We start from the raw sequence: 23,136 nt of genomic DNA on the forward strand, positions 1-23,136 counted from the left end.
TGCACTGACACAGCTGGTCTCAACCATCAGCTTTATGGGCCCAAGCAGCCCCAATGTCAATTAAGATAACTGATAACCACAGCAGTGCTCTCGGCTATACCTCTATTTATACTTTCTGCTTCGAAGGTGAGCAAAATCTTGTTTATGCAATTTTTTAAGTGTGTAAAGTCATTAAGAGAAAAAAAATACAGACATCTACATCTATGTTTGTTTATCTATCCATCTATCTATCTGTCTATCTGTCTATCTAGCTCTCTAGCTCACTATTTCTAAATACTGTAGCACATATACACAAAAAAACATTTCTTCCTGTAGTGGCAGCAAGGCTCAGTTTTAGCTGAATGACACGGTTATGAAGATGAAGCATCTGCAGATTTCTACACCTTTGTTTGCTCAGAATGCATGACTAACACAAGGTAAATAAACACCAAAGGGCCAAGGGCTCAACCCTTTTTTAGACCCCAAAAAGAAACAAAGGTAATAAATGAGTGAGCTCGCAGCACACATTTTTCATTAAAGAACAAAGAGAAAGCTTAAGGCCATACTCAGACTCAAGAGGGTTTTTGATTTCTCACATCTACAAAGCAACAAATTTCCCTTTAAAAAAGAGAAAACAAGATAAAACAGGTCTTCTCGTGTAATGGGCCAAAATAGATGCTGCAAGACGACTAAGATACAGATAAAGTGGATTGCTGAAAGCATACGATCATACAAAACCATCTGAACTTGAACATTTTTTATGTTTGATATATTGTGTCAACACTCTTTTACATTAAAAAGCTTTTGCTGTAGAATTATCCACAAAGACATTTTAAGTACTCTAGATGCACGTGCTTAAAACTTGTTTAGTAACAAAAACAACTTTGTGAAAGGAGGCTGCATTAGATCTACAGTGGTACATCAGCCTCCAGAGTCAGATAGGCTGCCTTTTAAAACCTTTTCATAATGTTAGTTAAAATCAAAGCCTTTTTTAAATCTTTCTTTTTCTAATTCTCTGGCAATTAAGACATGTGGCTGAGTAGATCTTGATGCATTTTAATGACAGCCATCCCTAAGACATCATCTTTGTCACCTTTATTACATCACTGTAATTATGCTGCTTCTCAAGTAGCCAGTTCTTACTCCTACTGTTTGATGTTAAAATGTGGCCTGATATCATATTTAACAAGGCATCCTAAGTAAGATACATTTCCCCACCAATACCCACATATTGTCAGTACATGCACAAGTGGGTCACTGCTCATCGTTCGCTATGACCTAAATTCAGAGCAGGTAGAATGATATATTTTTTATAAATGTCCATGTATAGATTAATCAAAACCAGACAAGCAGTTCCAAACACAACCCTATGGCTTAATTTAAATAAGGGCACCACTATCCTAATAGCAGCGTTTAACTCTTTAATTGTTTAACCTTTTAATTGGCATTAAAGTACAGTGTGAATGAATTGTTTTTCATACAGAATATCTTTGCTGCTGTCAGATGTACCACAACAATTGGCTGTAATTTGTCAAATGTTTCCAGAGTATAACATCCAACTGTGTTGTTAAGAAAAAAAAAACTCAAACAGATGCTTAGAAGAACAATATTAATATAACACTTAAAGATGATTATGTTTTCTATTCCATACAGTACTTCTGGTAGACATCAATTATACGTTACAAATTGTGTCATGTAGAAGGCTTTAGATCTCATGTGTGATTTTGAAATGACAATTCATTCCTGAATCTAAATACAACTGCAAAAGCCAGCATGCAAACACCTACTTTGATTTATCTGACAAGTGCCCAAACCAATACTGAATATCTTACAGCAGGAAACAACTGTAAATACGTCAAAGTCAACTTTGGTACAGTAAATGTTTTTTACGGATTTTAACAAAAAAAAACAAAAAAAAAAAACATGACAATGGAATAGGACTAACTTCTTGATAATCTTGTTATGCCTGGGTTCTCCAACAGAAACTATTCACATAGTTTTAAACAGCTGCGTAACAAGTCAAATACTTAAGAAGCCCCACTGGACCCATTGAATAGAAGCAATTTGCTTTTTATTTTCTAAGCTAAGTCACTTTGAAACCTACATAATTAAAATAAAAGGTGTTGCTGTAGTTTAAATCTCATAATAAGTCAGTTGCATCATTTTTTATTTTTAAATATGCTGCTAGAAATATGCAACTATGTCACTTACCCTGCCGTATCTGTTAGCGTAAGATCCAGTGAGTAAGGAATGGAAAACGATGATTGTTTCATCCAAATCCCATATGAAAACGCGCTGGGAAAGAAAGAAGAAAATCAATAATGCACTCTGTACCCTGGAAAGTGACACCCTAGTCAATAAACCAGGGGGTCTGTGTTTAAGTGGCACTGTGCTGCTGCTCCATTGTCTTTGTTACTCACTAGAGGACTTTAAGTCAAAGCCATAGCTATGCATAATCCATTTTTTAGTCCTTTATATTATAATAATCAATAGGGAGCAACCAATTAACTGGCCATATTACTGTAGCATGTAATAGTTTACATTATTTTTTAAACAGTGGGATAATATAACATTGAAAACCTAACAGCAGGTGGCATCAACTTACAGTACTGTTTTGTATTAGACATAGTTGTTAATGGTTTTCTTGCTTTCCATTCAAATGTCTTAATTTTTAATGGAAAAAAAAACACATTTATAAAATACATTTCTAATAGTAGTTACTAATTTCCTAGAAGAAAATAGCCCCGTACTAATAAATGTGTCTTGCTTTTATTTACATGTGACACAAAGCTACCAGTCCTACCTCAAGGTCAGAGTCTGGGGGTGGCGAGGGGTTAATGTTTCTCCTGCCTCGGCCACGTGATTTTCCATCTGAAACTCGACGCAATCGATCTGAATCTGAATCTTTAATGGGAGTTGATGGACTGTGGATTGTACTGTACTCCCCTGAAATATATATATATATTAAAAATTGCTTTCACCTTTCCATTCGAACACAGAGACAGTATCTTGTACTTTAGTGTGGCAAACCATTCACCTTAGTCTCTGTAGCCTGGTTTCTGAAATATATATAGATTTACATAGCTTCTGTGAAGTTTATTCACTTATATACATAAATGGAACCAGTAGAAAATCTATTTTCTCACATTAGCTACTGGTATAACTTCAGTCAAAAGTGTTTCATTTGGTCTGTTTTTGCAAAAGCTGTGTTTCACTAAGGCAATAAAATAACATCCTAGATTAATAAATACCCCGATCTCATGTAACAAAACAGCACAGCTCTTAAAATGAGTTTTATTATAATTAAATGGCACAAACCTACCAAGTGTTAAAGACATAATGTGTTCACTAACTGCAACCTACATAACATCAGAAGCAAGTGTCATAATGACTCTCTAATATATTGTACTATACATTATATAGTAACACAGGTCTGAGAGCTATTATAATGCCAAGGCTGCCAAAAAGTGTGTCTGCAATCAATAAGAATAAGAAATAATTACTTTCAGGTCTTGTGATTAAATAATAATATATTACTCTTGACATGAAGCCTGTCTGTGTGTTTGCCAGTTTTGCTGTCAGATGTTTAAAGCTAGTTTGTCTGATAAGATCTAGCCTTGTACAGTACTAGACAAGATTGGATAAAAATGATATCATTCGTTTCCAAATACTAATGTGCCAAAAATGTCAGATTCTGATGTGCGGTAGTTTACTTTTTGTAGCAACACACATTGTTTTCAGTGTTAAGTAAAAGAAAACTTCTTCAATCTTTACAAATAGTCTCAAAAAGAGTTTTTGCTCTGTTTTCAACATTATACTAATTATTTTAAAACAGTAAGAGAAAAGAGAATGAAAACCATGCAAATAACAGCAGAAGTTATAGCTGTGCTGCCATGCCCACTGACATCCTGAAGCTGAATGCTAAACAGTGTCTAGCTTGTATGCACGAGGGACGTTTAGCAGAAAACAAACAGCAAAAACACATAGTAAGCAAATAATGTAAAGTAAAAGATGTTTACGTTATATGGGCAGGATTTTCAAAAGATCATAAAATGATAACGCCAGTGTTAATTAAGAAATCAGTATGTAGCATTGATTTTGGCATTGTCAAGCGGTCGTTATGCCTATTTCTTTATTATATAACCGTCCTAATGTGATTTCTGAAATTATGTTGATTTACGAAATAACATTACTATCTTAATGAGCAGTGCTTCTTGCGACTGTTTCTTTTGTTTGTGTGGGAGTTAATTTGCACTTGGATAAGGAGGGTTTCAATTAAAGAAAGACTATAACTCACCTCGAAACAAAAATTTAACAGGCCGTGTCTGTGATGCAGACGATACAGAGACTACCTAGATAATTCAATATTTGTAGTTATGGAAGATTTTAGACTTTTATATACTTGTGGTTGAGATTTGTTCACTTGTTTTAACAATCTGTAACCTCAAGCCCAGAACACACTGCCCAATGACATCACAGGAAGGGATGTATGGATGCATAAAGTACAGTGGCAATGGGGTGAAATCAATAGGCAAAAAGATAAGGCTATGGCAATAATAAATATCTACTGTTTAGGGTAGAACATAAGTCAAAGTGATTGTGAAAACCACATATGACTGGAGACATGCATGTATTCTCTCTCTCTATTAAACACACACACACATACACACATAGATACATCCATACATCCATACATACATATCCACAAGGTATTCCATTTGTTTGTATATAATGTCCGTGTCAATATTTTTTTAAAACAAGACTTGACAGCCCCACATTGTACTTTTTAACTATTAGACGAAATATTTACAGAATGCTTAAAAACTGCTGTTATAATCTCGATTCATTTATTATTAATAACGTTATCATTAAATTATACCAAATCATATTTTGTTTTTTTTGTTTTTTTATTTACAGTGAAGGTAACCTATACTGTGTCGCCCAAAAACATAACTAACAACTACAAACACAAATAACAGTTCAAAAGTATTTATTTATAGCCTACAATCATACATACTAAAATACAAACAAAAGTAGATGTCAACAGAAAATAAATTCCAACCAATATAGATAGCTAGCTTACACCCGGCCCATTCAAAAAATCAATAAAAAAAGTTATTTAAAAAAAAAAAAAAAAAAAAATGTGCCGTCTGATTTTTACCCACATGCCAGATAATCATATATCAGCATTGTATAAGTAAGGGATAACACACAACAGGGCGTGGGTTGTGTTGCATTAACATATGGTAAAAAGTAGCGATGGGCACCAATATCGATACTTCGATATATCGACATCGTTTGATACAGTCGGAGGCACCTTATCAGGATCCTGATAATCGGAATTGCAACTTAAATGGGAAGACAGAGCTTCCCAGCGCTATTTATGCCATTTAATTGGGATGTCACTTTTCTTAATTGGGATACAGTATTTTCAAATGATTGCTTTTCAGAGCAAGACAGGTTGCGTAGCACAGTGCAGTGACTATGTGATTACGCTGTGACTTGCGTGAATTGCATAAACCATGTTGAACTCTTGAAGAAGGAGGAGTCCCCTGTGGTTTCTCGGGCTGCTGTTGCAAAGAAAGTTAGCATGTCAACATCGCAGATGTGATTAATTTTGTTTAGGAATAAAAAAAAAAAAAAAAAAACACTGACTCATATTTTAAATTATGTACTTAATCATAATGTGATGTGATTCATTCTTTTTCTTTTCACTAAGAATGATAAAAGAGCGACTAAGGTCGTCTCAACTGCCCCTCGTTTGATTGGGGCAGCCGCTTATTCAGGATATTTTTCCTTCTCCCGAGGCATCCTGATAAAGCGGTGGTGACTGTATCGATAACAATTTCCACATTGCGATATTTTACGCTCGCAGAGACATACTTTTTACTGCTGTAAATACAAGCGCAGTATAATCAAGTTTATTTTATATTAAGATACAACAAACCCTATGCATACCAACCATTATCAGTCTCGTAGGCAAACACCACACACTAAAGTATTATTTATGATTGGTGTTTAGGTACCAAACATTATTTTCATGATGCATTAAGCACTATTGGACATCCGTTTTGCATTATTTTGAGATATGCACATGTGTCAGCGGTTCATTGCATTTTGCCCATGGGATTACTTACACTGTTATTAATGTTTTTTTTTATACTTTCAGTATTATAATTGAGTTGTACTTTCAAAACATCGAAACACATCTCAAAATAATGCAAAATTCGGCATGATACTGTACTTTTATAGGCCTGGTGAGTCAGCATTTTTACATTCAGAGCAGCTGAAGATTCAATTACTTCTGGATTAGCTAGAAAATCTGTGTGCAGTGAAGTATAGAAATATTTTGGTTTTGAGGTGGCTGATGATGGAATAGTAAAACAATATCACAAGACCTTGTTTATCTCCATGGATATTGTGCAGTAAAGCACCACTAGGTTAAAGTAACGTATTGTATTTAATATGTAAATATCCGTATATGTTATGCCTATCAATGTATATATGTTTGATATTGCAAATTGTGTTATTATATTTTTTTTGTGTTTTGGAAATCGAAATGTGTGCACAATATAGATATACAATTTACATATCGTTGCACACCACTAGGAAAAAGGAATGCTCTTATGGTAACATTTGAGGTTGCCACTCCTATAGGTAAAGAAAAGGAAGCTTTATTATTTGTGGATGAATTATTTGTGGATGAAACTCTTAGCAATACCTGACTGAAGGGTATTCTGATGATGTCAATATATTTCAATTAAAAAAAGAACTGTTCTCTCAATACTCCCCTATACTATAGTCAGTATTTCAAGTAACAAGAACCACTAATCTCATTTAACTCCTGGGCATAGGTCACAGATATTCACAAAGCTTGCTGCTGTTGCTATGCGAGCACAATATTCTATAGTAAATCTGTTTACTTTAAAGGACACAAATTCAAATTAAATGCTGGGTTTCATATTTGATTTAAACCTGTATAATTAAAAAATCATTAGACATATACTAGAAAATGCAAGCTAATTAGATGTATTCCTAAGAAGTTCTTTTTAGAAATCATATGAATCTGTAGGTACAATTTGCATGCATGCTGTAAACACTACATGGCACTAAACTCCATACCTGTAGTAGGATCTGTAACAGCTTGACTGGAGATGCCAGACGGGGGTTCTTGAAGCTGATATGTTGCAGTGGTAGAGGGTGTCGTCGGGCTGGTGTTGTTGCTTGTCATATAAGGGGAGGTGTAGGGTGAGCTGTTGTAATATTGTGCATACTGACCTTGGCCAAAAGCTGGGTAAGAAGGATAATCCTACAACACACGAGAAGAGCAACATGACATTACCTTGTTAAAATGTTGCTACTATACAGTACAGATTCCAAGACATAAATGCAAACATGTGTTGGTTAAGTTTTGCATCTGGTCTGTGATTTCTTTTTTCTTCTTTTTTTTTTTTTCTAGAGCACTGTCAGATGTACTGGAAGTATTAAGTAATACTTTTTTTTTAATGTGCAGATACTAGTGGACAGTAAGTGAACTTATTAAAAAAGGAAAAGGAAATCTCATAAAACAACACTTTTTCCATTCATGTAAATATACAGCAATTTCCATATCTGTAAACAATTCAAATGCTGTTCAACTACCTGTTGTGAACTATTAAATCCTGCAGAATTTGTGAGGGAATTGCTTCCTGCATAAAGTCCTGATGTTGTTGTAAAACTGCCACCTACATAGGAAAGACAAAATCATTATATTATTATAAGAACATCTATCAATCACTATTCAGAATAAAAAAGGAACTTGTATATATGCATTACATGCATATGTTTTGATAAATCACCATGTATATCATAGCATTCTTCTTTGTGAGTGTTTATTTTATGAACTAATTTATTTGGGAACTTTTTAAAAAGGAAATACCACTAATAGAAATGTAAAAAAAGAACAATACTGTATAAGGTGCAAGTGGCCTAAGGAAATAAGACTCACACAAGCCCTATCTTTCTTTTCCTTCCTGAAGCTCAGATCTTTCCTATCAGTGCTCAGATCATGGCTGTCATAGCCCAGTTCTTTTCAATGGAGGGTGATGGGTGAGGGGCAACCCACTTGCTTTCAGTCACAGCCTAGCAAACAATAAGCTGAACAGTACAGCTGTTGTGTGAGAGGCACAGGAGAAAAGGGGGGAAGACTTTTTCTCCTGACATATTGGCCAATGAATATGCATGTCTGCCTACCCTTTATTGAATTGGTCAGCTTCAAGAAGCACCTTCAGGTAATTAAATCAATCAAATAGAGATACCATCTAATGACTTAATAATATACATGACATGAATTATAATAGCTGCAAGGGAAAGCCCCAGAGGCAGACAAGTCCTTGTTAGTTTAAATTACCCATGCCTTCTTAATACATTGTAGTCTCCACCTGTATTCTGACATCAATGAACATCTGGGAGAAAATATGATTTAAAATGTGGGCTTTATCCCCCCCCCCCAATAATAGTAATTAACCACTTTGTTGCAAACATCTTCCCTGAAAGGAAATGGGATCCATTCCAAATAACTTTTACATTATTCATGTGTTTTTTATTTGTTGCAATTAGTCATGTTTTTTATTTCTCTTTTCAATAAGCTTTGCCACCAAAAGTAGAAACAAGTAAAAGTATATTACACAAGTTGCTTCTGCATCTGTATTGCTCTGGACAAGCCACTTAAGGCTCTAGTATCTCTCTCTATAGTTCTGGCATCTAGAAGAAACACTTTTTGTAATATTTTTTTCTAGGTTTCATCATTAAAATAGAAAAGTCACTGTTATCAAAGGGAGAACTTTCATGAAGATATTGGTGCAGTGCAAATTAATAATATATTTCATGTATATGAAAAAGGGAATTTTTATAAAAATTATCTGTCAAAATAGCAAAAATCTTTCATTTGATTTCTACTTATGGAAATATACAGATTCACCCACATTTATTTTTATGGCTCATAAGAAAAACTTTAAAATTTACCTCAGAAAATATCAGAATTTTCTTAATTTTATAAATTCAGAATTTAAAAGCAACAGAAACAAGTAAGAAAAAAAAAATGCTGTTACTTTAATAATATATTTATTTCACTACCCTGTACACAGTTTCTAAAAGTATACCTACCAAAGTGCTAAAGTTCCATGTTTTTACATGCTACTTCTAAAGATCTAATTAAAAAACTACCTTTTGCCATAATGCACTGAAGATTAATTTACTACACTTAAATTAAAAGGTAGTTATACCTCTGTTCAGGGAAGCAAAAAGAGCAAAGCCCTTTATCCTATGGTCATCACTAGCTCCAGGGGAGGTCTTACAGACCATAACAAAACGTGAAACAGGTTTATTACAAGCTGCCGTGTGGGCTAGCCAGCGGTCTTGGCTCTAACCATGTACAGCTAAGGCCAAAAGTTTTGCATCACTCTATAGAATTAGCCAATTTTGCTTCATAAAGTAAAGTGAAACCTGCTTAATAAGGTTACGTTAACATATTGAATTACATGCTGCTTTTTCCATATACTTAACAAAAAACTGACAAAAACTGAAAAATGTGACATTTCGAAAACTGAAATACTGTACTACTATTATGGCTTTGTGTAGACTTTTGCGATACCATTTTGTAATTTCCTTGATTACATGATGTTAAATAAAAGATCTACATTATGCTCATATCGTTTTTCTTTTTAAATTATGTCTCAATCCTAAAATTCTAGGTGATGCAAAACCTTAGATGCCGAAAGATTAAAAAAAAAGAAAAAAGAAACAAACAAAATTGAATTGACATAAATACAAACAAAATAATAACTTTAGGTGCACTGCTCTGTCTTTGTAATTTATGTGAGTTGTGTCATTTGTGTAAACTGCGAATCTTTATTATTAAAGCATTAAAAAGTGAAACCAGAAAACCTCTTTGTACAACAAATTAGCTTGATAGGCAGTTCAAAAAGTGATAAAAGCTACAATTTGCAGAGAAAAGGTACCCTAAACAGCACACAAGGGCCCACATTAAAAGCAAAAAACCTGCCAGCATTTGAAGAATGAAGCCCTGCTGGGGCTGATCTGCAGTCCTCTTTTTCCAGTCTGCACACTAGCCTCCCAAATGGAATTCCCATGGAAGCCCATTTGCTTTGCTTGATCAGTCTCCTTGCCATGGGCTATGTCCATCATCAGTGCACAATATTTGTGGCAGAAGTTAGTATAACTCTCCAGAGAATAGCCTACGAAGTCCAGATGGGCTCTTTAAAAAGTCAAATCTAGACTACCATTTGCTGTTTCTTCAAAACTTGGGCAAACTGTTTCCTGTTCTCAACCTCACATTCCTAATACTTAAAGTAAAACCTAAAAAGACTTACTGAAACAGAGCAATATTACAATGTACTGTACTCGATTAAACAGTACAGTATAATGTAAATCTGATTCCATAACTAATTGCAAAATATAAATTGACACAATTAGACAGAAATAGCAGCAAAGGCAATTAGCTTTGACCATGCCAGTTTTTTTTTTTCTTTCTTGAACATATATATGTGTAAAATAAGCTGCCAATTACCACAAAAGTAAGGAAAGTGCAAAAACATAAATCTAATTGTATTTCCATTTGGCAGCTGGGAACAGATTGGCAATAATTGCTGTGCTTGAATCTACAAAAGTATCAGATGGTCTAACCCCTGCAGCAGCTCTGTTATAGTGGCCATTGTCTTAAGTTAAAGTGTGTCTCCCTGGTGATCTTAAGAGAGAACCAATCAATACACAGTAAAAGCTGCATAATGGGGGTATTATCTAGTCTGGTTAATCCACTGATGGCCAACTGTTTTAAAATGCATTTTATGGGTTAATTGTGATAGGAGAAATTTAAAACAACAGTATTGAAAACAGCAACTGTCTGTGATGATAAAAAGGCTGTACATGGAAGACAAATGAACACATAATATTGGCACCATTAATTGCTTCATGCCTTATAGACTGGAGATTTCCACATTGAACACTGCCATACAACAAGTAAATGTTTAGTTTTCCCCATTTACTACTGAAACACTGATACTGACCTTGCATCTGATAGCTGTAAGGAGCCTGCCCTGTCTGAGGGGTTGTAAAGCTTGAACCGTAGCTTAGAAAGCCAGTCTGTCCTGGAGACTGCGCTTGGGTCAGCCCGCCTTCTGTCTTGATGCCTGCCCATAATGTACCTAAATCAGTTAGTAATACCACATCTGTATGATCTTAATGTTTTGTTTTTTTCTTTTGTCCAATGATACATGTTAGAGAAGTACTACACTGTGGCTGGGACCAAATCAAAGCTTTGACAACCCGCACTTAACAAAACTGTATTTAATAGCATTTTTTTTTTTTTGTGAGTAGAAGAAATAAGATACTTACAAAAACAAAAAAAAACAGCTATTAAATACAGTTTTGTTACGTGTGATTAGCGGGTTGTCAAATTTTGATTTGGTGCGGGCCTATAATTCCCTAATATAAACATTGTCTTTTTTCAATCAAAGTATTAAGCTAATCTGGGTATAAAATAACCAAGGTGCAAAATGACTGGAATCATGTTTTTTGTTTGTTTTTTTTTTCTCTGTCTTTCTCTCTCGCAAATTCTAAGTTCTTGCTTTTAAAAGAATAATAATAATAATAATAATAATAATAATAATAATAATAATAATAATAATAATAATACATAGTAATATTACCATAGGCAGGAATTCCATAAGGCTGGCTTGGCTGTGAATAGGTAGCATAAGTGGCTGCTTGCTGCATTCCTGTGGTGTACTGCGTCTGTCCATAAGCAGCCATAGTTTGTGATGAAGGGGTAGGCAGAATATGTGGATATGGTCTGCTATTTGTCAAAATATCAGAAAAAAAGGAAGGCCTTCCATTAACATGTAAAACAAGTAGCTGCAAGTGTTAACTGACAAATGTATTGTAATTATTTTACATGATCACAAACAATGAGCATAATAATAATAATAATAATAATAATAATAATAATAATAATAATAATAACAAGATAGCAATCAAAGACTGTTTATACATTGTGAAAGACGAATACATCACAAAGGACATTTTTTTGCGAGGTAATAATTACAGCTGATTTCAGAAAATGCAAGTCGCAGACATCCACACAAACAAAACTAGCTTAAAATTGTGATATACCAGAAGGATCTAATTAGGGCTCTAAATTAAGTTGGAAGATGATTATTTTTTCAAAGAAAAATAAAAGAAGTCTTACTTGGAAGGGTAAATCTGTGGAGAGAACTGGTGAGTTTGTCTTGGGCTGAAGCCACTGCTTCCAATAACTAAATAGAGTTGAAGAGAAAAAAAAAAAAAAAAAAAAAAAAAAAAAAACAATCACATATTTAAACATTATAAAAAAAGGTAAATGTTATTTTTTGCCAGCAGAACTTCTGGAATCCAAGGAGACTGTAATTGCACTGCATTACTCTGTTTATTGTTATAACCAGACCAGTTTAAAAATGAAGAGTAATAATTAAGTAAAACAATCAGGTAACAGTTTCATTTGCTCTACTGACTTTAAGTAACAAACTGTAATATTCAATATTGTTAAGGGAGCATTTTTCTGATGCAATACACAGAATAAAAGAAGCACGCATCGCTCCTAGTAAAAAGGTGCGCCTGATGATAATAATGAATGCCTTGTTCACATCAGACCTCTGAGGCATACCAACTAAGAAAGTGACAACTGTAATTAAAAGGCAACATCTCAACATTATTATTTCTAAATAATAACGATTTCTTTATGTGGTTTTCAACTTTAATAAGTGCAAAACTACTTTCATTAAAAACACACACAAACACACACACACACACACACACACACACACAAAGAACTGACTAAACTGCTTACAGAATCAGAAACGAGTTCCTCACAATCAAGATTTAAAATCTCTATTTGATGAAACAGATTAAATTAAGATGCCTAGTCAGATGTTGATTAAGTCGGTGACTTTTTAGGCTCACCAGCCAGTGAATGGAAAACTACTTTAATCATTAGCGTGCTGCCCTAAATTTCATTTTCTTTTCTTTAGTTTAATCGAATCCTTCTGGTGAAGACGTGGGCATTTTATAGATTACTAGAATTCAAAATCTAACTACTTTTAAGTAATGTTGTACTGTTTAAAGTGTTTTAGTGTAAGCAGCAGCTATTTGGCAGCCTGTATTTCTAAGTAGATCAGAGTAGCCTCATTAGACAAATTCTACATCATACCTGTAAAAAAAAAAAAAAAAAAAAAAAAAAGAGCCTTTGAGTTGTAATTAGTAAGTCAGACAGTCAGGCAGCTGCTTCTAAATTATAACTGAGCACACCTTTTCATCCTTTCTCATTCTGGTAATTTAGCAAGGGAGGCATATCCTCGGGGCCTGCTTGCAGGATGACAAGTGGATCATAGGGTTCATATGTAGGTAATAAATTGACTTTTGGTAAAAAAGCTGGTCATGACCTTGGAAAGACCGCTCCCTTCTCTTACCTGATCCTGAGAAATTGTCTAAAGTCCCGTCTGCTGTCACTGTGGCAATGTCACTGTTGCTCATTGGCTCAGTTTTAACTGCAAATGTAGGAGGAGGGAGTCTGTTAATTTCATAGTACCATCTATAAAATGCTTAATATAATATATACAGGAATCAGAAAAGAGATTACCAACACCTCTAAAAATCAACAGTTCAAAATTTCTACTTCAAGTGTGTATCCTTAATAAAAACACATATATGTTTTACACCAAAACAAACTAAAAAAGCCAATCTCAACATTCTCATTCCTGTATCATGCACACTTGTTTTGGCTTAATCTAGTGCATAATTTGATATGAAAAGAAAAACAAAAAAACAATAACTTTATAAAGAACAAACAAACAAACAAACAGACAAAAAAAACCACCAAGAAACTACTTCAGTACCATTAAATTAATTGTTTTGATTAACTTTGTACTGGTGCAAACTAAATGAAAACTGGGCACATTGTGAATTTACTCATATATTAGCATAATGTTTCATGTTTGTAATCATATCCCCCAGTAAAGTTATTACAAGAATATAAAGCATTTGTAATGCACAGTTAAGAACCACACCGTTTGTGCTAAAACTACAATATGTATTATTGAAAAACATACAATAATACATTGTTAACAGCAAAACAAAAAGGAAGCATGACTCAAGCCTGGTGAATTGCAGTTCAAATTAATGCACGCTTTTCTTTCTACAAGTCAGGATTACATTTTGAGACAACACTTCTAACAAGTTATATTACTGACAGTTTCCAGCATTACTTGAAATGAATTAACTACATAGGAAGATCATAAGATCACAGGCTTAAAAAACATCAGCATAGCAAATCACTACTGTCAATAAGAAGAGGGACTTGCTGGTCGTAAAACTTTCAGTATGAAATTCTCCTTGACCAAATCAAAATGATGTACTGACATTGGTGTATCCTTGCTACTAAGCTAAAATGATGGGAGTTAAACACAAGCTTGCAGATGTCTGAGATAACCTTTTAAAATAAATCACTTTGACCTCAGGAAAGAGGATTTTTTTTTTAAAAAGACTAATTTAAAAACACATGTATAATGTGGATATGGAACCTTGCCCATTTAAATCCCTCGCTGTCACAATATATTTGCTGTCCTGTTTAACACATTTTTATTCAGCTCACACTACAAATGAAACACATGCTGATCTACAGTATATTTGAATACACATCAGCATAGCAATACATGTTTGAATATTCAGGACTATCACAGGGCATGCACACAAATAGATCATCACACATGTTCAAATGCTGCCTTCAGAAGCATTAAACACAAATCCGATTAATTCGTTTTGAAAAGAACAGATTTCAGCAAAAATAATTGCAAACCATGCCTTTAAAATGAGGAGCATGACACAACAATCAATGCCAAAATAAAATCCTAATTAATGAAAGTTGCAATACTTGATAGAAGTTATTTTTGTCTTAATCCAGGCTACAAGGTTTTATAGGAAGTTCAATACAAGCAATTCAAATTGATGTTATTGAACGATAAAAATAAATAATTAGATTTATTACCAAGAATGCACAAATCAAGGCAGGAAATAATTATAATAGAGGTATAATTGCATACTTTTAAAATATTGATTTTAAGAAACAGACATCCCCGTTATATATTTTCAAATGTACCAAAAAAGAACACAGTTCTTGAATTTACAACTGCCAAGTATTGCACATTCACTCTAGCATCAGAAGTACACAAACCTGCAGTGGTCTGTGTACTAGAACTTAACAACCAGTCTGCAGTGGTGAGCATAGTGATGGTATCACCTAAGGGGGAAAAATGGCAAAGGAGAGTGACTAATTATACAGTACTTAGAGTCATACACTCAGTGGTCGCTGCATACTAGCTTATCCTAGTCAGCAAACCTGCTCTCATTTAAAGAATCAGTTTCCCCACAATCACCTTAAATTTTACTCTCAAACATTGCGTGAGCTATAGTCTGCCATGGTGTATTTTGTGTTTTAATTTCCCTGTCCTCTATGAATTAGAAACTACAGTTCTAATTCTATGCAAACTACAAGCAGAGCTATTTCAGCTTTTATGGTTCTAGTGGCACGCAGTCAAGAGTATTATACAATGCAAGCTTTAACTAGTGTTGGTTTTCATTTAATAATCTACAAATCTAGAACTATAGAGTTCTATAGTCAGATTTTACTATATTCATAAATCATTTTTAAATGTAGTTAATCTGTAATGTTTATACAACTTTCAAAGAACACTAAAGGGTTTTAAATATCAATTTTACTTTGATATAAACTGCAGATAATAGTTATAAGTACAGCCAAATCAACCATTATAATGCCTGTCCAAATATAACATGCTCATTTATTTACCCGTACCGTGTATAAAATGAATCAATTATAAGAAATAAACAAAAAACACAGGCACCCACCTTCTGTGCCATTTGGTGTCATGGAATTAGTATTGATATGTGAGTTGTCAAGTGTGGGCCCATTAGGGGATTCACTGCTTCCACTTACTCGGCTGTGTGGGCTGGCTAGATCCTGCATTTCCATAGACCTAAAGCAAAACACGGGCAATTTACGTCTTGCTTTGTGTCTTATTTAAAACTATCAATAAGATACCTAAACTTAACTTGACCATTTGCTAAATCAGGCTTGTGCTTCTCTGTACAGTTCGTGTTCAGACAAATTATTGAGCTTATATCTATATAATATATATATTACAAATAAACACACACTGACTGTTATTCTAAGTCTAATTTGCTTGTGTGGTTTTGAACAGAGAATTGGAAATAAAAATAACAATTCCACACAAATCATTGCCATATTCACAAAAAAAAAAAAATAACCACACTGTAGTTTGACCTTTTTTTCTGCACCATGAAAAACAGTTCTACAGGACTAGCAAGAAATGATTAAGGTACATGTAGGAGCGCTTGAAATAACTTCCTGAGTTTTTTGTTTTTTAACAGAATAACTGTAGTAAATTCTTTGTGAACATGGCCACCAGTATTTTAATTATAACGATCAACTAATTTATTAAGCAGGTGTAGCTAATTAATTCAGAATTGAACAGTTCATTAATTACTTATCACAACCAATTATCAACCCCAAACACATGATGATAGATTAAAGAGTAAAACAAACAGCGATTTGCTAATTAATGGACCGTATGTTTTAAGTATTTGCTCCTGTAATCAAAGAACTCCTATTTTTTGAACGAAGACAGTTCCACCATCATGTTAACAAAATGAAAAACAAACAAAACACTATGGCTTAAGAACCCTTCCTTAAATGTTTGGTTATAATTTTGTAAAATGAGCATGGGTTTGCAATATGTTTAATAACCTATTAAGTTACTGTTTTTGCTGAGTAGCTAATTAGCTTGAATGTAACTCACATTTAATACATGCCAAAATAGCAGACTTTTCTATATTTATTTTCATTCAACACTAGTTAGTTAATGCTTCAAACACACAAATAAAATAATAAAATTCAGCAACACAATGCAGCAAAACATGAATTCTGAGATGCACTAAAACAATTACAAGCCTAACAAAACAAGACAGTGCTACTGCAGAAGAGATTTTATTACAACATTCTTAAGAAATTGGACGGGTCACGTAGGCAAGAAAAAAAAAAAAAATTAAATTACAATAAAAATGACAATAAAAAAATCACTGATATTAAAAATTGTTGGTTATGACCTATATATTACTAATGCAGTAAACTATATATAATTCAGTTTAATTTTTTTCGCTGTCTAAATACAGCACTTGTGAAGCCCATGGTCCACTGACAGGGAATTAGGTTTGCTTAATGTGTGTGTTTGCACAGGCAAACTACCTAATTGTTTCTCTGTTTCCATTGAAGCCCACTGCATTAAAAACATTATTTTGTCTGCTCATTTGTTTGCCTTCTGGATTATATAAAGCGTGCCCTAATGAAAAGAGGTCAGGCCGACATACAGTATATCGTGTACCCACACACGCACACATTTGTATGCCATATAGGTAATGAGTGCCTAAACTGACTATTAGACAAAATTTGTAAAAAATAAAATACAATAATAATAATAATAATAATAATAATAATAATAATAATAATAATAATAATAATAATAATAATAATAAATGCATATATATTAATATACTTTTTAATTAAAAACATGTGATTTACATGCCAATTTAACTTTAAAACCTCACTATGAAAATAGAAAAACCAACTTGTTACATTTGAATGCTTCTATAATGAATCTTATCAGTGTACTAAGTATACTTCTGCGTGGACAAACTCACTGATCAGATAGGGAAAACTGATGTTTATGTAATTTCTGAATTTTGATTAAAAAGATAATGTCAACTGAAAGTACATGTTTTAATTACAGTTAAATCTGGAATGACAACTTTTACGTTGTTTTCCTTATTTTAAAAGTGGCCCTGCTATAATTTACTCATTCCTAAATCAAAGAGAAGATATATTTATGTAGTTCAAACTAAATATAGTCTATGGTTAATCATTTAAACAAACAAAACATTTTGAAGAATTCCCTTATTTTAACTTTACTTGCAGCTCTGTGACCATTTAAAAGTTTTCTGTTCATTTTTAAGTAATGTTTCATCTTGAATTAAAGTTTTTTTTTCCTGTTTTACTAAAACACACACACATATATATATATATATATATATAGAGTTCATATGTGTCGTATACACAGCAAATCCAGATTAGCTATCACTCCATAATGTCTGCCTGGTTGAAAATGAAGACAATTATTTTAGTTCATACAAAAAATACTATTGTATCCATAGTTGTCACACCAGAGGAAGATAATATCAACAGTGTCCTTACCTGGAACTTGATGGATCAGAAACATCTGAATCAGTTTGAATTTTTTTCACCTGCCAAACAGAAACAATAAAACTCCTTGTTATTTTAACACGGTGTTACTGTCCAGGCCCATCCATGACACAATAGACATTGTCTGAGAAAACATTATTATTATACTCTAGCAGAATGGGAAAAGAGGAGACCCATCAACAGAGAGGCACATTGTCTCTTGGTTAAACCCTTCTACTGTTGTTTCCTCCTTCAGGTCTTCCCTCCTCCCCATGTCAGAGGAAAGCAGCCAAATGCCGGGAAGGTGATTCATCATTGGCCTACGACAGCTGCAAAATGGATTAACCCTCCCCCAATCAACATGCAAAGCAGCTTAGCCAAGGTAAGGTAAGCAGGAAGAGATGCCTGGAAAAGGTAGCTGCTGGAAAATGAACTTGTTGAATGGCGGTAACTCAAGCATAACACCCCTAGCATCTTCAGAGGATCTTTCATCTACCATTGACACTATCTGAAATACATCTCCACTCCCACTCCCTGAACACTGACAGTTTCTAATGATCATCATGGTGTATTCCAGCAGACCTGTGTCAGCTCAACTCTGCAGGGGAACTTTTCAAATTATAGTAGTATTGTAAGACTGCTAAGTTTTACCTAGCAGACAGGTAACAGCAACAGAATAAGTGATGAACTAAAAAGGGTAAGTAAAGCATTTAATAATCAAATGCATCTGAGAAAGATTAAGAGGGGAAGCACAACATGTTTAAAAAAAAAAGTTCACAGTAAATTCAGTCACATTTAAACAAATTCAAATATGATCTTGATTTAAATTAATTTATTTAATACTGATACAAGAAAAAAAAAAGATTAATATTGATACTAGAAAAGTATTAACACGTTTAGAACTTCAGGCCAGGGACGATTAAAAAAGAAAATGAGCAGAGGCCATCACATTTGATTAGTTTGATTATTTTCTGTCACTGCCAATTATTTCACACAAAGCTCTTATTATTTTTATTAGTTTAGTAGAGATCTGACTGTCATGCTTAAAAGCTCTGATAGTCTTACTCTCCATAAATGAAATGTTACTGATAAATCATGTTGACCAAAGCAAAAAAACAATCAGGAGAAATCTATTGTCTGTGAACCAAAACAAAAGGACATTTGCATAGATTTGTTTTATCCTACAGTTTCTGTTAACTGCGACCAAAACCCTATTTTTAACGAGTGTGCATTATCTCTCCTTTGCTCAGCAGTGAAAGGCTGTGAAGAGAAATCAGTAATGATGCAGGTCTTTCCACCACAGCCAATATAAACTGCCAGCAGGTGATATAGACCAGGTGAAGAGAGGCTGTGGCTGGAAAGCAAAAACAAAACCTTTCTTCTATGAAGCCTTATATATATATATATATATATATATATATATATATATATATATATATATATATATATATATATATATAAAGTCTGCATTCAGCATCTTTGATGTGCATTTCAATTCAACCTGAACCGACTTCGCTTTGATGATCACAGAACAAAGAAAAGCAAGATGAGGCACTCTAAGTGTCATCAAAATAAGCTAAACACGCCTCACTTATGTCTCTTTGTTCACCGCTTCACTTTACTTATTTCAAGAATTGTACATTTCCATTAGCCTATATGATAAGCCTTTTTAAACAGCCAGAATGCTGGCAGTCCAACACATCTTAACCCTAAAGGCCACATACCTCATTTACATGAATTGTTCAGATGTCACTGGACTTTTCTTGTATTGCTTATTAATGATTTCAATAAATTCATTTGAATTATTATGTTATTCCTAACAGTTACATTCTCCATATTAGAGATACAAAGTTTTTCCAATTTTATTTTTTAGCTGATCAGACATTTTTTACTACAGTACTCCTAGTGAAAACAAATTATTTGCATGACAATGACCACAGTAAAATCATAAATGATAGTGGTTTAAATATTAATATATTATTACCACTATACTGTATTTCAAATAAGCAATACTTTACTGTATGTATATATACACATAATACAAGCATGCCCCTTGCTACATTTTCCGACCCCAAGTTTATAGGCTTTTAATTTTATGGGGTAAACTATATCATATTTTTTTGAGTTATACAGATTGTGTAAACCATGTGTTGTGTGTTACCAGGTTTTAAAAACAGCGCTTTAATCAAAATAACTTTTAAACAACTAAAGCCTCACTTAAGCTGGTCAGCTGAATCCACATGGTGGCCAACGGAAAATAAATCTACTCACAAAGAATGTAGATGCAGACAACAATTGGACACAGATGTGAGTGGAATTAGTCACCGTTTACAAAACGTTACACTTCACTTGTTTCTTTTTATCTGGGCATCAAAAGTAAATATAAATACAGCTCTGATAAATTAACAAATTTTCTTCAGGCAGTAAATAATAATAATAAAAAAAAACATACATAAACTAATTTAGATGCATAGGTTAGTGTTCATTTTGTTTGGGTAGTATTTTAGTTTTTTATTAATTGCACACTATACTACGTTTGTTATTTTTTGCAAACTGTTGTAAAAAAAAAAAAGAAAAAAAAAGAAAAAAGACCACACCTCTTTTAATTTTAACAATGATGAACTTACAAATGCTTATTTGTGTTTGTTTTTTGTATTTATTGTATGACAAAGAAACTACATTTTTTTTTTAAATATCCATATTGTTTCTGTAACTTAATGTCACTGTATGTAAAAATAACTGTAAACCTAAAACAACTAAAAATATTTCACAAGCTTACAATAATCAGAAATATTTAGCAAGGATAAGCAAATATAGTTTCCTCAACAGATGATTCAATTGGAAAGTAGATGAATCAGGGAGAGCACAGTAAAATGACAGTTTTCGATTTTCACTTTTTTTTTTAATTAAAAGTGTAATTCTTTACAGATGTGTGGGTTGTTGATGTTCAATTTGTCTCCCATTTTGCTAAATCTGACACAGTGCTCTAGCAATCCACTGAATAGCTACATTAAGTCTGCTAATACTGTGCTCTTCAACCCTCAAAATTATTTCCAGAAGGCAAGCTCACTTTGAGAGCCCATCAAACAAGATTTAAGGTATACATTTTATTACACTCTCCCTACCGCAGAGCCAGGGGATACAGACACAAAAGTCAGGACTATTTTTTTTTTTTTTTTGCACTTTGTTATACTTTGCTAAATTTCAAATGTGAAGCATCTGATAGAAAATCATGTGTGAAGCCAGAAAGATAATAACACACTGCAAAAAATTAAACCGTTAATAGTATTTGCATTCAATTTTCAAAAAGATACAAAATACAATTACATTTACAAGAGACTGAACATCTTTTTTTATTTTTTTTTACCATATCCATTTTTCTAGTTGCAAACTGCTTAGTTTACCCACACTAAACATATAAAAAAAGATGAATAATAATAATAATAATAATAATAATAATAATAATAATAATAATAATAATAATAATAATAATAATTGTTGTTGTTATTTACACAACAACAATAATAATATAGTAGTTAGTTTTTGTAATACGATGGATTTTTGATTCCTGGTTTAAAACCAATTATATGATAGAATTGAAACACTATTTAACTTTGTCTTTAAAAGACATTTTTATGTAATATATGTATATATATATATGTCATAACAGTAATGGTCTGGTATAACCATTTCGACGTGTCCATGAATTCAACAAAGCAATTATATTTTATTAATTTAGTTTAAAATACTTTTGAATAATAATAATAATTATAATATTATATCATTGAAGTGATTGTGAAGTTAATTTGAGACACGGAATTCTCATATCCTTCTCTTTTAGCAGCATATTCCAGAGACAAACAGCATCATGTTAATAAAATAACACACATCTGTATTTAGTAAACAATTCACCAATCTAATTGCTCAGTATGTGCTTTAGGCTTTTGTTTCCTGTCTCTTTCTAATAAACAGCAGAGCTAGGCAGTATCAATTAGCCCTCTGTGTCTATCACCGCATACAATCTTCAGCTTTGAAAGACTTCGGCCGCACACATACGGAACACATTGGGTCTTTAGCAAACATACAGCAGCAGGAGACTGCTGGCATGGCAGCTTACCAAGAAAAGCTTAAGTCACTAAATATGAAGGCCTGATACAAACAAATACAACAATACAAATCATACGTCTCGTTATCGGTTAATTAGAAAAACAGGCTGATCATGTAAACTAATGGAAACTGTTTACCATTGCTTGAAGACACATAGAAAATGCTTTTTTTATATGGTTATTATTATTATTATTATTATTATTTATTATTATTATTATTATTACTCCTCTATGTATTTTCTAAGTTTTAATATCTATTTTTAAATTAAAATTTCTCCTTCTTAAAAATATATTTCGCATTAGTAAAGTACATTTGTTTTACCAGATACTAAATACAAGCAAGGTATTATTGCTAATCAAGTCATTAAATATGCCTTTCGCATTACTTCCCCCCGAAATTCAGCAAGAAATGTTTTTCATTCTATTATCAATGCCTGTGTTGAATTACTTTCGAATGTTAACAGAAATACATAACATAAACACAAATATATTGCTATTTAAATTGAACAAGCACTAAAAATGCATATTCCATATGAAGACATTTTTACCAAATATATACTAGAAATCATAACTTTATTAGCATGTATTTTTAATATATATATATTATATATCTATATATATATATATATATATTATATATATAGCTATATATATATATATATATGGGTTTCCATCTCTCTGTAACATGTTCCA

The 23,136-nt window shown here is 32.9% G+C and overlaps 1 protein-coding gene across 6 annotated transcripts in view; it reads right to left on the reverse strand.

Moving 5' to 3' along the window:
* Window positions 1–23,136, reverse strand: part of LOC121314349 (eyes absent homolog 1) — a 44,278-nt gene that overhangs the window by 19,502 nt on the left and 1,640 nt on the right. Inside the window, exons 2-12 of one of the 6 annotated variants that reach the window (XM_041247502.1) lie at window positions 18,350–18,399; window positions 15,931–16,058; window positions 15,239–15,304; window positions 13,479–13,556; window positions 12,224–12,290; window positions 11,685–11,830; window positions 11,043–11,180; window positions 7,621–7,703; window positions 7,102–7,288; window positions 2,783–2,925; window positions 2,191–2,274 (exon numbers count right to left, since the gene is read on the reverse strand). In XM_041247502.1, the coding sequence (XP_041103436.1) occupies window positions 2,191–2,274; window positions 2,783–2,925; window positions 7,102–7,288; window positions 7,621–7,703; window positions 11,043–11,180; window positions 11,685–11,830; window positions 12,224–12,290; window positions 13,479–13,556; window positions 15,239–15,304; window positions 15,931–16,054 (1,116 nt within the window). In that variant the 5' untranslated portion in view covers window positions 16,055–16,058; window positions 18,350–18,399. Of the gene's footprint in view, window positions 1–2,190; window positions 2,275–2,782; window positions 2,926–7,101; window positions 7,289–7,620; window positions 7,704–11,042; window positions 11,181–11,684; window positions 11,831–12,223; window positions 12,291–13,478; window positions 13,557–15,238; window positions 15,305–15,930; window positions 16,059–18,349; window positions 18,602–23,136 lie in introns of those variants that run through there. The other 5 variants (XM_041247503.1, XM_041247504.1, XM_041247505.1 and 2 more) reach the window with 5 other exon arrangements.

The sequence above is a fragment of the Polyodon spathula genome, chromosome 4 (genome assembly GCF_017654505.1).
Source record: "Polyodon spathula isolate WHYD16114869_AA chromosome 4, ASM1765450v1, whole genome shotgun sequence".
Classification (NCBI taxonomy): Eukaryota; Metazoa; Chordata; class Actinopteri; order Acipenseriformes; family Polyodontidae; genus Polyodon; species Polyodon spathula.